Source organism: Embiotoca jacksoni, unplaced genomic scaffold, assembly GCF_022577435.1.
Source record: "Embiotoca jacksoni isolate LCO1_2020_lvr unplaced genomic scaffold, fEmbJac1.0.p SCAF_35, whole genome shotgun sequence".
Taxonomy (NCBI): domain Eukaryota; kingdom Metazoa; phylum Chordata; class Actinopteri; family Embiotocidae; genus Embiotoca; species Embiotoca jacksoni.
Window position 1 is genome coordinate 3864726 of NW_027185387.1, and position 17959 is coordinate 3882684.

The window sequence follows — 17959 nt, forward strand, 5'->3', positions numbered from 1 at the left end:
TCTGCTCAGCGTTGTTTGTACTGTGATGCCCTTGTACTCATGTCATGAGCAGCTGCAATAATAAATATCTGGTTCTTTGATAAAAAAAAAAAAAAGGCACATGCTTTTGCAAATAAAAGTCTAAACAGAGAAAAAGTACGAAATATTTAATCATTGAACAAAAACAATTCTGCAGCAGCTGTGGAAAGTAGGAGCGGAAGCTAAAGATTAAACTTTGATAGAAACCTAATAAACCAGTTCAGCTCTTAAAATATGATTCAACTTGTTACTTTCAGATTCTTTTTTTTTTTTTTTTAAATTTTGGATGAATTAGAACTACTCTCAAGAATTAATTTCCTTTTTTTTTTTTTTTTTTTTAACTTATTAAAAAAAGATAACATCCTGCGCTCAGACGGACATCCTACACTACTGTGGTATACATTGATGATTTTCAGAAACAGAAGTCAAGAATTAAGACATAAAACACAAAAACATCAGAGCATAAAAACACAGATAACAGAGCAAAAAGTCTCAAAGAGGTTTATCACCTGTATCAACTTATCTTAAAACCTCAGAGAAAAAAATGTCCCAGCCTTAATGTGGAGGGGTAAACTGTTCCAAAGTTTTGTAGCCGTTCCTACGAAATCCCATGAGCTTCAGTCTTGACCTCAGAAACACCAAAAGCATCTAGTCAAAGGACTTTAGTGCCTTAGAGGAGTACAGAAGTAAAACAGCTGTGAAGTAGGAAAGAGCTTAAAACAAACAATAAGACTTTGTTTGTTTCTTAAATTTAGGGGCACTGTAAAAAGGCTTATAGTAGGGTGGTTTTGGGGTGAAGTCAGGAAAACCAAAGGAGTCACCAGGTCCACAGACTGTAATCTCAGTTTTCGTTTAATTTAAGTCCAGTCCAGTGGAAGAAAGATGCCATATCAATTAAAGATGTGCAACGAAAAAAAGAAAATCACGGGATCAAGAAGGAACCTTTAGATTGTGAGATGAGCTGAGAAAGATGGAAATCCACCAACGCTGACTGAAAAGCTCCCGTCAGTCAATATGATTTACACCCTTTCAGTGTAAACCCTTAAATGCCAAAGCACTCGACGATTGAAGGCACTCAAACCGGGAGATAAAACGCCAGGGGTCGAACATATTAACCACCAGTCCTCAGCTGACTAAGATCCCAGACACAAGGACGCACGCTGCAATATTATTTCAAGAGAAGATACCGCTGTAAAAAAAAAAAAAAAAAAAAAAAAGTTTGGGGGTCCTTGGACTGAAAAACGTTGAAAACCCTTGCTCTAAAAGCATCAGAGTGGCAGACAAACAGAAGATCTTTAGACAGTAAAACGGTGGCTTCAGTGTCGTTTTAAAACAAGACTGAAATTCTTCTCTTCCAGGAGAGTCTGCAGCTGAAGGAGAACAACCTTCAACAGAACAGATAGACGATTTCGATTTTGGAATAAAATCTGACATAACAGGTGACAGTGAATATATACCAAAAGATGAATGGAAATAGACGCGTCAGAGGCCATTTCTTTATTAGTCCTTCCTAATTTTAACTTCCTGTATGAAATGATTCCATTGGCAAAGGTTTGTGCAATTATGGTCATAAAAAAACAAGGAAAAAGAGGTCGCCAACCTTTGCTCAGGCTCTGCTGTAATATATTTCCTCTCTTTGTCTCCTCTTCAGTTGTGTAACCAAACAAAGTTTTTTAGTTTAAAGTACAGAAATGTGACAAAAAGATGTATCCGTCAAGCACTTTCATGCTGAAATAGAATTGGAAAGGTCAAGGAATTGACCCTTTAAGCTGGAGAACGTACAATAGCAATGCAGTTATTCTGGAATGGAGTTGAAGAATAGAATTCTTTCGTTTGTCGTTACACGTTACACCTTGCTTCATTCATTCACATTCAACAAAAGCAATCTGAATCGGTGCAAAAAGAGGGTAAAAAAAGAAAGAAAAGAAGATATCCGTGTATTTGCTGTGCAGCCCCGTAAGAACAGTGAGGTAGCTGGGACCCCTTTCCATAAAGTCCAAAAAGATGTGTCGTGGAGTTAAGTCTGAATTGTTCTTCTTGAAGTAAAGGATGCGGCCGTTTGTGTTTGATGAGTTCAGGATGAGATTGTTTTCTGAGAACTCGGTGGGAGGGAGGCAGGCTTTGAGGTGCTGTAGGAGCAGCCTCTTGAAAACTTCATGATGACCAGTGTTTATCGAGTGTGACAGTGCCAACACAGTTCTGTGTTTTATATAATAATGATATTTTCGTGAATCTCTGTCACACATTTCGATTTCACTTCTTGACATGATGTAACACGAATATCGCAACTAGTCTGCAGAGGTTTATTTTCAGTGCAACATCACAGACTCAGTTTTAGTCAAAGGAACAAACTCGTGATCTCATTTTGATGGAACTCTCATCTTGTTTCACGTCTTGTTCCGCCTATAGTACTAATATATCATGTTAACGCTTGCGTTTCAGTTGCCATAAAAATAGGCGCTCAGTGTGCTTAAATAAAGTTGAGCAAATAAAATATTGATTCAGGACATACTTGGTATAGTAAGTCCATTTTTACGTCTACTTCTTAGGTTATTTGTCTTACCTGTTGCACAGGTGACGCTGCATTCAGTCCATAAACCGTATTTCCAGAAGAAAACTGAGGCCGGGATCTCGTTGTCCTCTGAGACATTTCGACTGATTGTGTATTCATACCGCACTCCTGGATTGGACTCCTGAAAGAGAAGCTGTAACACACAAGACAATAACTGGAAAAAAAATAGCCTCAGGAATCAAATCACAAACTATGAATCACCTTTTCATATTGTTCTTTGAGACGGCACAAAAACACAGTCGTGCGTGTTCTGGGAGGTTGACGTGCAAATGGAATAAAATAGCTTCCAAAGCAGAGACGTTGTGTTTAATCTTTTCTGATTATCTTTTTATACTTTAGTGCATAAGTGTTGCCAACTCTTATCAACACTGCTGTCAATTTCAATGTCAATTATAGTAACTACCTGCGCTTGCTCGCAGTGATAATGACTGCAGTTTTGAGGCTTCAATGTCAAGGTGTTCATGGAAAAATGTACGCAATCTTGACGCTCTCATACGAGACAAATGACGAACAATCGCACTCACATTCGCATTCCTTCCATGTTAACGGCTTTGTACGTCAATATTTTTTTCAGTTAAGAGTTACTTGATGTCAAATCACAGAAAACCTTCCTGTCCTGTAATGTGCTTTTACATTGTTATATCAACAGGATTTCACCCTGAGTTATCTCTGAACACACAGGCTGTCCTAGTATTCACAAAGGAAGCAAAGAGGCACTTCAAAGCATGTTTATTCTTTTTATGATACCTGAATCCACAGTGGTTCCGTAGTGGGCCCGGGAGATGTCAGGTTTTCCAGGTGTCCTGTCCTCTCATAGGTGAACACCGTCCCTGCTGCCTTGTACTCTCCATTCCACTGGATCGTCCAGCCACCATTCAGAAAATACTTATTTGGGTTGTCACTTCGGAGCGCCAAGAAATTCCCAGCTTCAGCCACCTCCTCGATCCGGATGTCCCAGGCTCCCTCCGGGATCAGCCCAATGTCTACATAGCCTGAAGGACATTATTTTTTCGGTAAGAGAAACAGAAATACAAGGTATCCTGATAAACAGCGAACAAATAGTGGCGAAGACAGAAGAGAAAAATGCTTAAAAAGGGAAAGGGGAAAAAAAAGGAAAAAGATGAGTAAGTTTTGTTTAATTTGTCATCCATGTTTCTAAATTTATTTGTACTCATTTACTGTAAACCATGATTAGATTAGTTAAGAATGAGATAATTGGAATTTACATGTTGAAATATTAGTTTTTTTCTAAAGTTGAAATCTCAACTAGAAACTTTATATAATAAAACACACTTATTTAACAGGGTACAGTCCTTTTTCAGAGCAGACATTTTGTGCCACATTGTGTTACTAATAACAAGTAATAATCCTTGAAACCCTGAAACAGAAACAACTGAACAGAATTCAGCCATTCATTATTTACACCTGTGCTAATGTAACATTCCCAAATATCTTCTGCGAAAAGACTTATTATTAAACCAAAATTAGTAAGGAACATACCAAGTCCTTCGGTCTCTTCAAAAGTTCTCCTCACAGTTGTGCAGGTGGAGCCGTTGCCATGACAGACTCCACATCGATCCTCTACAGCGGTGGAGTCAACCACATAATCACAGCCTAGATTCTGTAACACACATGCCACACAAATTTCACAACACGTTATCATGACAACAGAAACTGAATATCAGGAATAAAGGAACTGAATATCCCCTCAATCATGTCCTTCTCAAAGAGTTTACATCACAGCCAAATTTTCCAATCTATCGTTCACAAAGATTTAATAAGCCTTTGAACAGGATCAGTTCATGCATGAATCACTTTGTAAAACAGCACAGAACACTTCCCTGCTTCATGTTGACATGGCAGGTACTACACATGAATATTCTAGTAATCCTTTATATTGTTCTGTGCTGCTTTATCGTTTTTTATTCAATATATAATCCAAATGAACAAAAGCTGACCGACTCAGATCTTCAATTTATGTAAAAGTAGTAGTTTTACAGTGTAAAGTCATGCATGTAAAATTTGTATTAAGTGGAAACATATTAGCTGAAGAATATGCTTAACAAAAAGTGCAGACTAATCTGTTTATAATATTGTTAATTATAATGATTAATGCATTAGGTAGGTAGGTATTTACTTCATTAATCCCCGAGGGGAAATGTTTTCATTATTCATTCATTAATGTGCAAAAGGTAAAGATAATATTAATTACTATATACACTGTGCTGCTGAGCAGCTCATGGATTCGCTGACAGGACAATAAACTCTTCTGATGTAATATAACAGTACTTCAACAGATTAAATTTTTTAAGCAAAAATCTGGATCTGCAAATAACTCGTGACGATATTCATTTAAAAATAGTTAAGCTACAAGTGAAGTATTTTCTTGTTAACAGTAGTGGAGTATGACAACCAAAACATATTATTAAGTTTCTTTCCAATACTGACAAATAGTTAAAATATACAAAATATGGGATTGGAACATGCTACTATGACTCAAACTTCTTGGACACATATTTGCACTGATTATTTCAAAAGAAGAATAAATGCAGATTTGGCCTTTGATGCAACAGCGACTCTCCAAAACACAAAATAGGGCAGGTAAGTCGGGCAACATGTTGGTGCCTGACAAAAATGTCACAAAATGTCATGAAGTGAGAGCCCAGAGTCTGTGACTGCTGTCCACTCAGCATCCAAACCGTGTTCGTATCAGTGACTGGCATTTTGGCCTTGGGTGATAGGCAAGAACAGGCAGCTATCGGGAGAGATAACAGCCAACACATTTTTCCATCAACATGCTCATTGTCACGTAGAATGTCAAAAGTACAACACACAAGAAACAAGATGACGGTTAACTTCAAATACTGTATGAAAATCCCAGAACAAACACAATTGAAAGGAAACAAACACCGTGTAGGAAGAGTCAACACATCTCGTTTGGAAATGGAGAGAGAAAGCAAACAGAAACCTGAGGAGACAACTAATCAAATACATTATTTATCAGAGAATATGTGGACGAGTATGCACAGTGCTGATACCTTACAGATGCCGTCGATGCACATATCTCGGCTCTTGTGTCCCTCGTAGCACGGTGTCCCATCAGTGACGGCATCTCGCATCTTTTCAGAAAAATGTTCGTTCAGCGGACGGCAGTGCAGCTCGCAGGGGTTGACTGACAAGATTTTGGGAGAGATCCCCAAAAAATACAGATAAAAAAAAGAAGTGGAAAGTTGTGATAACAATTCACATATAATCTACAATAACAACCAGTGGTGTTCTTTCAACACTTCTACAAGCTGAATCAAGTTTAATCTGCTCACCTCTGTTGATGACCGATTCCCACTTGTAGAACTTGCCCTTGTATGGTAGCATGTTGAAGTGACTACACTGGACGTCTCTGAAGGGGGTCAGGTCGTGAGGACACTGTGCCGTGTTGCAGATCTTGTACCTGCGTCGCTCTCCCAGACAATATTTCCCTCTGTACTTCGGACTGCAGGAAAGTCAAAGCTGTTAATTCAGAGCCCCTCATTTACTTTAAAGGAAACAGGAAAAGCTTTGGAAATGATCAGCAGTGAAGCCCAGCTGGTATTTTTTTAGGCTGATATGGATCTCAATGTTTGAGAACAATGAAAATGAGATCATGGGACATGATATTCTCTTTTGTTATATGATATTGCGATATCTGTCTGTTTTATGATGACTCTCTCACCGGCAGGCGACTGGAGAATACAAATGTGAGTTAATTTGTTTCCTGCTGTTCCTTTCAGTCCCCACACATCAAAGAAAATACCTGCACAGTTTAATATTTATACAAGTCTCCCTTTTCACACAAATATATTTCATTCATTACTGACTGAAAAAAATAATTAAGTGAAAATGAATTGTATATTATTTTACCCATAACTCTAAGTGACATTTCATGTTATGTTTATCAGCTATTAAAAGTTGGATGAAACTTTAATTTGTGGCTATAGTAAGATGCTTTTTCTTCCTATCCAGAGAAGGTAAAATTCAGATTCAGGGTTGACCGTAAACGTGCGCTTTGCACGTTTCTGATTCTATTTACATCTTTCTTAATAACAAACTTACACTGGGTTATCACAGTCTCGTTCGGCACTCCGGACGCCAGCTCCACATGTCCTCGAACAGGCCGACCACTCGCTCCAGGACGCCCAGCCACCATTTACACGTTCAGGGTGATATCCAACTGCTACACACTCCCCACTGAAACACCACTGGTACAAACATCATCGAACAATTGAGCACATGATCCAAGTATCATATCCTGTATCTTACAAGGCAGGAAATCAATATAGCAGCTCTGTAGGTATTTTTTTTTCTGCTCAGTTGTTTAGCGTAGACAGGCAACCTCAAGTGAAACAAAGTCAGCTTCTGCTAACATCATGAAAAATGTATAAACTCTCATGTTAATGAAACACTGACTTTCAGGGGAAATGATGAGAGCTGCTATTTCACACAGCTTAAATTTGTGTCATTTACTAAATCAATCTCGATGAGCGACAGGTGAGGACACGGGTGACTTACTCTACAAAAAGCATCCAAGTGAAACCCAGAAAACTTGTAATTAATTGCTTTGTTTGAAAGAAAAAAAATAACTTTTAAGGCAACATTAGATTAAATGCGCCATAATAATTATCTTTCAGTGTTATTTGTTACACTGCTCACGTACTAACATAATTATTTACAGTCCAATCTTCACATAGGTGTTTGTTAAATAACCAAAATAAACAAAGCCCTTGAATTTGAAAATTAAAAGATTTACAGTTGTCAACAACAATATTTGCATTGCCCTCACAAATCAAATTCTGTTAATGAATCTATAAACTTTTTTCCAAAGGCAACTGGACATTCTCTCATCCGAAAGGCTTCAGTTCTAATTGAGTGAAGGGGAGTTCTTGGCTTTTTAACCTCTTGTTGGGTCGTTAACACTTTAAGAGTCGATGAGGTCACACGTCAGACCCAGCCATAAATTCTGGGAGTCGCTACCGTGACGGTAGGAATGGGTTTTTGGGTCGTTGATCCAACTAGCCATCATGTGAGTAATTAGAGTCCTGGTGTTTTTATCTTCTTCGGCACGGATCTCATGACTGCATTTTAAGCATGGACTGTGTATAAAGGTGGACGTAGCTTCGGGGTCTAAAAAATGAGGCAGATGCGGTAGTACCTTGAAGTGCAATACCACCGGGTGCCACTAGAGGTTGGCTGCCAAAAGCCTCCTGCTCCACAGACTCCCATTCAACTAGTCTCATAAAAATCAATCGAAATCAATACAATTTCTCCACGAGTTATCGTGGTTTTTCTAGCTAAAGCCATCTGAAATTAATCCTGTCATTAATTAGAAAATAAGCTTCAAAAAGGCGTGTTTTGGGGGGTATGTCTGTTTGATTGACAAACCAACGGGTGATGTCACTGCTGGTTGCCACTTGGTTTTAAGTGGCTAAGTGGTGTCGTAGATCACCCCTGTTCGGTGATGGCCTCTGCAGTTTAAACTGTCGGTCTGCCCTGACCAGACTGAGTACGTCGCTGTCCTCAAACGAGCATCCCTTGTCCTTGAGGTGAAGATGGACTGCCGAGACATGTCTTGATGAGTTGTTTCTTCTGATGTGGCTTGTGCTCAGAAAGCTTGTTGTTTTGTTTCCATCATATAGAACTCTGAGCATTCCTCGCTGCATTGAACTGCCGACACCACATTGCTCTGCTTATGACTGAGAGGTCTGTCCTTGGGGTGGACAAGCTTCTGCCTCAGAGTGTTACTGGGTTTGACATGTAGAGGGATGCAGTGATTTTCAGACACAACATAAGGAATGCCAATGATGCTCCATTTGTTGCCCTTTTCCTCTCTGTTTGTCCTGCTTCTTTTCTTGGTTCACCTCATGTTCTGGGCCCGAAGGTCAGTTAGAACTGAAGAAGGCTTTCTGATTAGAGGTGAAGCATCTTCGAGAAACTAAAACAACTCCAGTTGCCTTTGGATAACACTTAGACTGAGGATGAGCTGGATGATTGAAAATCTTCAAACACAATTTTTTCCCCCCGTGACCATGAAATGAGAGACCTACCTTGTCATCACCACAACTCGTTCCATCCACAGCTCCATCGAGCTTTGAGTGGCAAGTGGTTCCCACGGTGCACCACAGGGTGTTGCAAACATTCTAGAGAAGGAGAGGGAGATTAGTGTTCATGTTGTTGTCTACTTAATTCATTTCTAAAGGATTCCCTAAGTACACTAGCTGAGATATTGTGTGAAATAGGCGTAAGTACCACATTTGACATTAAATGAAATAAAAACATGCACGTTGACAAATATATTGTGCAGCTGTAAGATGAGCTTGTTTTTGCATATTGCATTATAATGAAAGTATGAAAGTATTTGTTGACTTAAATGTAGCATCAGGTTTGTATTTTTCTAAGTTTCTTATTCGTCACCACACACTTTCCCACCCACAGGTTTACTATTTGTCTGAATAAACTGCGTGAATGCTGCACTTCCACCGGAGTTCACAAAGATGACATTAATATTGATAGGATGAAGCGTACTCCCACTCACAACTCATCATGTTTGTCTTTGCTCTGCGTGATAAGACGCGGCTTCTTTTCAGACACAGCAAATCAGATAAGGATGACAGGCAGGGACAATCAAGCAAAGACCGCTGATATCCCCATCTTTTAGAAAAGCATCTCAATGTGAAATGAAAGCCTGAAGGACTGAATTATGTAATTTCAACCTGGTTTCCAGTAACTATGAGTTCTCTGCGTAATGCTTTAACAGAACAACTGTGACGATTTTCAAAGACATTTCTGTCGATACAATGTGCACTTGGTAAAACCTCACAAATTAAAAATCTGCTATTTAAAGCAGCAGTTTAACATTTTGAAAAGTTTCCGTTCTAAGAAGATGTTCCACGTTCTCATGTAAATTAGTTTTGCTTAGACTAAAAACAGGAAGCTTGACTCCGTCCAAAATTAAAAAACAAACTGTAAAGCTGACTAATGAACTCGTTATATCATGTTTGTTTGATGTGGGCAGATATCAAAGTGTTTTTAAAACGGGTTTTTGAGCGGGAACATCTCTTGGCACAATAAATCTTTCGTCAGACGGCCCGGCTAAGAAAACATCAAAACTGCCATCAACGGCATCATGTAATTTGTACACTATAGTCCCACTAATGGTACTATGAAGCAGGTCCCCTTTTTATTTGTATGTTATGCTGTGCTACCATTGACATGATAACTCACACTTACTGTACAGTAGGTGCATATTCTTATGAAAAGGAGGAAACATGGAGGTAATTAATTTCTACCAAATGACAGCATGCTCTCGGTCTTAGGAGGGAAGAAGACTGCAAACTGATGTAAACAATGTCTGAACATACATATTTTATAAGGAAAGAAATTCCCTCTCCACCTTGGTTAGGCCTTTAGGATACACACAATATACATTGGTGCAAAACACTGAATGTCGACACACCTACGTGTGTTTACAAGGAAACGGAGGGAACTTTGAAGAGCTTGGTAACCTTGCTATTAAAAAACACAACTCTACATTCTTAAGAAACCATGTCAGTGGGAATTTGTGGCCCCGACAGGATCTGTTGAATTTGAAAAAAACAGGCTGGTGGTGTTGTAATTCTGTAAGCACCCCACACTTGGTCTTCATTGCAAGAGGAAGCTTATAAAATGTTGTATTGTTTTGTAATAGTTTATTTTTTTCATTGAGACACTCCATTGCTTTCTTTAAGAATAACATTGCTGGTGGAAAAATGCATGTGTGTGGTCCTCATCAGTCTAATCTTTTACAACTCTTGTTGCTGTAGCCTGATTTACTATGTGTGATTTATTTACTTATCTCAGCTCCCAGTCATAATATACAGTAGTCTTACAATCCTCTGAGGCATACAGCTTTGAAAGAAGAGAACATTTAATCAAGTTCACATGTATTTACCCAGACATACGTATAACATGGAAAACACTTCCCTAAAGGAGTCTATCTATAAAAATCCTGTCAAAAAATGTGTGTGCATCGACTCTATATGTCAAATATACACAGCAGATGAGATTCGTCAGCAGTGAGCTTGAATACTAAGACTGGTTTAAGCATAGTTAATCTGTCAGAAATCTCCTCATGCCAAGTGTGACCAACGTTAAAGCTACCGGCAACACAAGATATGATTTTTACTTGGGCAGAGGATTTAAATTCAGCTTGTGTCACAATCCTACGATGCAAAGTGAGATATGGGTTTCATACGCTAACAGGGATGCCAGTTTGTCAGGGCGAGAAAATTAAACCTGTAAGCTGATAGAAAAACCTTTGGGAACCTTAAGGCTTCACTAAACTCAATCAGATCTGGCTGTCAGATGGTCAGAAAGACAGAAACCGCATCCGCTCACACCAGACGGTGAAGAAAAATAACTATTTTGAAGGCGTCAAGTATGGAGAGGGAGGATTAAAAAAAAATGTTTAAACAATAGCATGTTTTCTTCCTCTCTTTAGCATCTGGCTATTGAAACAGGTGATCATTACAACTACAAAGACTTTGGCCATCCAAAAGCGCTGGACTGCATGTCAGACAAGCATTCGATGTCACTTTCTTAAGTAATGAAATCTGTAACCTCCATTCAGTTGTGTTATTAAATCGTAGTTGTCCAAAGGTGATTTTTATAATTCAGTTGGAAAGAGAAAAGAACACAATCTGGACCTCTGCTGACAGAAGACAGCTGGGAGGGACAATAAAGAGCAACGAAAAACGTGTACAGGCTGTTGACAGCATTATCTTCGATGCTACTGTCCACAATATGTTATAACATGCTTGTGATTCTGATTAGTCAGGCAAAGTCAAAGTAAAAAGGTTGCTGTCTTGTCTACTACTGCTACATTTTAGAATTAACCCAATATATTGGGATTCTTCGCGTTCGCCAAAATTCAGCCAAAGTTTTTTTAAATGTCTAAGTTTAAAATGCATTTGAATTACAAATGCCTGATATGTTTTAATCTCGTAGATGTGCAACTCTAACTAGACTTCTGAAATGATATTTAATTTCCTACTGATACTTGTAGAATTGCAGCGACAGGAACAGACTTTCAGGCCAAAAGCAGCCAAAGACACGATTACGATTCTCTAAAATCTCTCTTTTCCCTGTTCTGTCTGTCTGGGTTGATAAAAATCATAAATGCAATTGGTATGGTCTCATTGGAGAGACTCTCAAATACTTAACATTTAAAAGCTCATCTAAATGAACATGATTATGAATTGCTAGCGGCACAATAGCACAAAGCTCGATGACTAATAACATCATTGTAAAATGAGGATCTATTAAACCCAAACATAAGTAAGAAGTACCAAGCAGTTATTATCTTGTGACACTAGTAAAAACATCATATCATTAAATAGAGGCTCAAACCTCGGGAGACAAATTTACTGTTGAGTGTTGATAATGACCATATGACTGATGGCCACACAGTTAAGTGCCAAAGGTTGTGGAAGTGCGGCAACAGAGCTGCTGACTCCATTCATGAATCTAATCGGCTCATATATTATCCATCTACAATGCAAAAATATTCCCTCAGTCCCAGAACATACTAAATAATCCATATAGAGCATTTTGTGGAAGCAGCAGATTGAAGAGGCCGTGTGTTAAGAAATCAATAAAATGGTGAATTGACCTGTCTGCAGTTAGGAGTGGGGATCGGATTGGAACTTGTGTTATGGATTGATTCTTCAGGCTACAATCAGTTTCTCTTGTGGCTAGTTTAAATGGAGTGACAGCACAATTTCATTTTTTTTCTATCTTTAAGCGAGTGTGCCTGAATTGTAACAAACAAGTTGTTGTCAAGTCTAATTTCCATCCTGATATTACTGTGCACTCGGACCAATAAGCCTATAAGAACAGCAGAAAGCGGAGCAGTGGGGTAAGTGGTCTGCTTCATTTTCTGCTGAGCAAATTGTCTCCAAGGTACTAGCTGCCCTAAATTCTCATGGCTGAAAAAAGGTAGGTACTATTTTTATTTTCACCTATTATTCTCCTAGAATGAACACCAGTCAAAAACAATACAGCAAAAGACAGGGTAAATAGCTACAGGTGTTTATAGATAATAGGTAGACGAACAGCAGATGGCATTGTGACCAAGAAAAGACATGCTGGTTTAGTCAATATCAAATCAAAAAGGAAAAAAGAAGTGCGAGACACAACGACAACAAAACAACACAGGACCAAACAGAAAAGTGCAGGTGAGGACAAAAGTAAACCATATTTTTTCCATACAAGTGCACGTGTATGGATTTCTTTGAATGTATGTATAATTTTAAAGAGTCTTACATCCATCTCGTCACAGAGCAGAGACCCAGATCCGTACTGCAGCTGACACTGATGGACAGCGCTGTACAGAACCCCAGGAAGCAGCGAAGTCACAGACAACCTGTCCTTCACTGGGGGATTATCGAGGCACCAGCCCCAGCCACGACTAGGAAAGAAGAGGCGGGGATTAAAATACAGTTTACAAAAGTCTCCAGTTCACAGGAGGTCTCTTTGTCATACACAGTACCATTCTGCAATATTTTAAAATTAAAATAAAAAATGTTTACCCTCTTCCTGCAGTTGATTGCAAGCATTTACACAGGCTATGTTAGAAATGGTGCAGTACTGGCCAGGAAATATTCAGTATCCAAAATGTAATGCAAGGTTTTCTCTAAATAAACATCAGAAATGAATGCAATGATTCTTCAACAACTGACAATCTGACAACTATTTTTAAAGTACAAAATTATTGATGGGATCTGCAGTGGAAACACAATCAATCTCGCAAACTACTAATTTAACACCAGATTATTGCAGTAATCCTGATATTACAACCTACTAATACCTTAGTTCTGTAGTTCATAGCACTGTATGTTCACAAACATAATATGAGTATCTTTATCTTAATATGAGCAGCATTTCATGAGTAGCTCCTGGTTTGCACGAGGATGCACATAGGTCTGCCCCACACACACACACACACACACACACACACACACACACACACACACACACACACACACCCACACACACACACCAGCAATTTAATACATGTCCCTGCCAATGGTTTCACACTATTTCATTAAACAGGTGTGCCAGCAAAAGCAGAGTAAAAAATATATTTGAAAATCCAGGCCACTTTTCCAGGGACAGTGTGTAGGAGTGGCCTCTAATGGTAAGGATACAGATAAAAAAAAAAAAAGTAGATCCACAACTCCTACACGCTGAACCTTCAATGAAAAAAAATAAATTGACAAAACAATGAGCTATGTTACTAAAAATGTAATAAAATCAAAACAATAACTACACTGCACGTCCAGCTGACAAGACACTAATAAAGATATCCAGTCCAATTCCACTAAATGGCAGCTCTACTACTGCAGGTTATAAACTGGAACTCAGACATGACAAGAATCATCCATTTCGGCAGTGTTCAGACAATAATGAAAACGACTGGCTTAATGAGGCTGCTCTAACTAAAGGTCAGAATTTCAAACTTTGGGAATCTATAATTAATATAATTATTATTATTTTTTTTGGCACTGGCAGCCACAAGAAAACCTTGGTTTGGACACAGCTATATCTGTTTCAACTCAATAAGGTCAATCTATGAGTATCTGCATGCATAATCAAACACAGGTGCACATTCTGTGTATGACTTCTTTATTTATTCACAACCTGGCAGTCACTATGCAAGCAAAGTCCAAGTGTTTTTAATCTGATGATTACCGGTGTGATTATGTCAGTCTTTTACAGTATCATGATGGACTTCACAGCGGTGTATTAACTCACTCTTCTGCAGCGGAGTGGAGTATAATGAGAAGGACAGGTGCTTTCACAAGCAAGTATTCCAAGGGTTCTTGCATGATCAACTTTAGCACCTGTTACATGTGTTTTTATGACCACTGGTCAAGGCCTATTGGCCACGTCTCCATAAAACTTGAGGAGAGAGCGCATATCAAATTTTATGTGGAGTTTTCGAGGAACTGACTGAAGTTGCAGGGAGCCAATTCCGGTGAGTTGGGGTGGTGGGGCGCTACGATTGTGTGGTTTAGGGTGAGAAATTCAAACATTTACAACGCACTGTGAGCGAGGCGTTGTCATGTTGGAGAACTCAAGTGATATCACGCCACAGTTCAGGTCATTTGCACTGAATGTTTTCCCTCAGACACAGAACATCACGGTTGAACTCAGTGTTCACAGTCTGACCCTGGGGAAAGAATTCAGTGATGCAACTTTTTCGGTCTTGGACAGCAATGTTCTACCCCTGGGAAACGCAAATGTCACTCAAAACATCTTGCCCAGCTCATTGCTTTATTGCTGTAGATTTTCAGAAGTATTACAAAGGTCTCTGTTGCCGAATTCCTGAGTTGGACAGAAAATTTGGCGTGCGCCTTGTTCTCGTGTCCATGGAGAAATCGCCCGTACCAGTGATCACAAAAACATTGGCTTGTTGTTGATCAAGTGACAAAACTTGGAATACTTAAACACAAAGGTTATAGCCTTCGCCTGCTGTAAACTGTTCGTGTGCAAAAGGAGCAGTCGCTGAACTTTTTATCCGCCCTTGTATACCGACTCAGCCATTGATGTAGTGGAATTGAAAATGGTTTTACTGACACTAAAAACATGGCTGGTGAAATTGACATAGTGGAAAAAAAAAATTGATAACACCACCAATTTTGAATGACTGGAGGACTGAGTACAGCCAAGTTCTTAATAACTGTCATTATAGGTTTCCATTATTGTAGGCAATTACACTAAATTCTGCCAGTCACAGTAATTGTAAAAGGAGCAAAAATTAGGTGCTCCATGTTGCCATCATACCGCCAAAGATACAAGATAACTACATGACAGAACTAAGTCGGAATTTAATTAATTATAATTAACGGAGTGAATTTAAAAAAAAAAAATGGATAAGAAATGACAATAATGAAAAAGTAAATTAAATTATTTCCAACTAACAAACTGTGTTGACTATCAGTTTGTAATGGTAAAAATAAAGGGCATTGCAAAATGCATGCCCCAAACCAGCATATTTACAATCTAATGAGCTGGAAATTAAACAATGTAAAGGGGAAGGAAAAGAAAAAGGAAAAAAAGAATTCGTAACAGCAGAAAGCATGAATACAGAATGACAATTTGAATCTCCATTTTGCTGGGATCAAATGCCTCCTAAAGTGAAATTTTTTTTATTGTCATCTTAAACAAGAAATAAAGTTTTTGATGTTGCATTTTATTATTTGAAGCTGCCAAATCTCCATGATGAAAGTTCTGATGAGATAACGATGAGTCTAATCATTGAATTAATGTGAGGCTTTTGATATGAATTTCAGTAACAATAAAAAGGCTCAAACGTGACTCCATCTGTTTGCTGTTTGGTGCTAGTAAATAGTAGATTTATCAGAATTTCTTTCTTTGAAATGACCAACACTGATGGGAGCAGTGAGAGTGAACCACCAACAGCGAAGCTGCAGGCTGTAAAACTAAAAAACAAAGAGCTGAAAGTTGGAAAGATGCTACATATAACTGATGGGGCCTGCAGAGGCAAGTGATAATTCTTTGTGGGTTGACACAAGTGACCTGTTTCATAATGCACAAAGTAATTTCACAAATTACAAATACAAAAATATGATTAGAGTGGTTTTAAAGGGTAAACGCTGTGTAAATAATCCAGGTATTTAAATGATGAAAAGCTTTGCCAATAAAAAAAAATAAATAGAAGGCACTAAAAAGTGTAAACTACATTTTGTATTTTTAAATATTTCACCCAACATTTTAAAATACTTTCTGAATAATTTATTTTATGCCTTGAGTTAATCTAAATATTAAGTCCTTAATAATCAAACATGGAAATAAAGGCAGTACAAAAGGTTGTGGATGTATAGGGGTTTAAAATGATGAATACATCAGATTTAAAAGACAAGGAGAGCGACGAACAGTTTACAAAAAAATCAACATGACGACATCACATTGACTATTGAACAGCAGCAATTAAATTGTTCTCCATGAGTGCCTCTGGCCTGAAAGAGAGTTTAGATCGCAAATTAGATTATACTGCAGCCTTTGTCAAAGCCAGCTTTCCTGGAAATGTTTATTCCAATCAATTACCTCTTTCCTGAATCGATAAACCTCAAAATGAATTCAATCAATATATGAGCTGCTGTTTGAGACATCTCCTGGCTGTAACAGTTTGTTTCAAGTGCCATGAATCCTTTTTTCAGCAAGTTAATGCACTTCATTTTCTTTTGCAGATTGGCCTCTGGCCACTCGGGAATTTAGACATTGGAATCTGGACACTGCGGACACTAAAGGATGTCTCTTTGTACGAGCAGCCGATTTATGTGAAAATATCTGCATTCAGCTGAGTGTGACCTTCAACATTCCACATAAAATAACACCTACAGATCAAACCTCTGAAGCAGTACGAGCTGTGCGCTGTTTGGACAACTAGAGTGGTATACAATAGAGGCCTTGTTTCGCACACTACAGCAGAGATAAGACGGAGAAAATGCAGGCATTTAGAGGAATAAAATGGGAGTTGAAATACCGATGGTGAATTCTCTGAAAAATGGGTGCAATTGATGTAATTATCTGGGTACAAAGACGAAAAGACGACAAGTGGGACAATGAAAACATAAAAATGTATGACAATAGTGTTACTGTTCATATTTTTTGCTGCAATATCCAGGAAAACCATTATTGTCAGGTCTGTCCGCTCAACACTTTGGTCCAGTGCGACTCATCACATCCACATCAAATAGACTGGAATGAAATTTGGAACACATATAGAAGAATATTCCTCAGAGGATTGTTATCATTTACAGTTTGTCTAATGCCACCAGTAGGGAAATTGTGAACATTTTACTTCATGACAAAACACCTCAAAATCGAAGTACCAAATGTCATCACGCCACAGTTTTAAACCCAATGCTAAAATAGCGTGATAACATGCTAAACATGACAGCTACAAAATGATAGTCAGATCAAATTGAGACAAACGTTTATCAAAACTAAATGGAATGTGTGGATTTTAAGTGCAGAGACAGCTCTGTTTTACGGTCTGTCAGACCCACACACACACACACCCACCAACCACTAGCTTTCGCCTCACAAACTCCCACCAGTGTAAATATTGCCCCGCAGCCTGTTTCTTTTCCCCACACAGTGAAGTCAAGAAGCTACCATGCTGTCAAGGAGCTGAACACCCACTGAATGAATTCCAGATGCTTGGAGCTGAGAAACTGGGGCAACTATCGTGAAATATTTCAAACACATGTGATGGCAGCAGCTGTCTGTGTAGTTGACAGACACACACACACACACACGCTGCACTGCACA

At 38.6% G+C, this 17959-nt stretch overlaps 1 protein-coding gene across 1 annotated transcript in view; it reads right to left on the reverse strand.

Annotated features, from left to right (window-relative positions):
• LOC138208073 (A disintegrin and metalloproteinase with thrombospondin motifs 7) overlaps positions 1 to 17959 on the reverse strand; it is a 67545-nt gene that overhangs the window by 22693 nt on the left and 26893 nt on the right. The window contains exons 9-16 of the mRNA XM_069165737.1: positions 12923 to 13067; positions 8668 to 8760; positions 6680 to 6825; positions 5911 to 6080; positions 5629 to 5762; positions 4091 to 4211; positions 3338 to 3582; positions 2582 to 2723 (exon numbers count right to left, since the gene is read on the reverse strand). Of these exons, the coding sequence (XP_069021838.1) occupies positions 2582 to 2723; positions 3338 to 3582; positions 4091 to 4211; positions 5629 to 5762; positions 5911 to 6080; positions 6680 to 6825; positions 8668 to 8760; positions 12923 to 13067 (1196 nt within the window). The remainder of the gene's footprint in view (positions 1 to 2581; positions 2724 to 3337; positions 3583 to 4090; positions 4212 to 5628; positions 5763 to 5910; positions 6081 to 6679; positions 6826 to 8667; positions 8761 to 12922; positions 13068 to 17959) is intronic.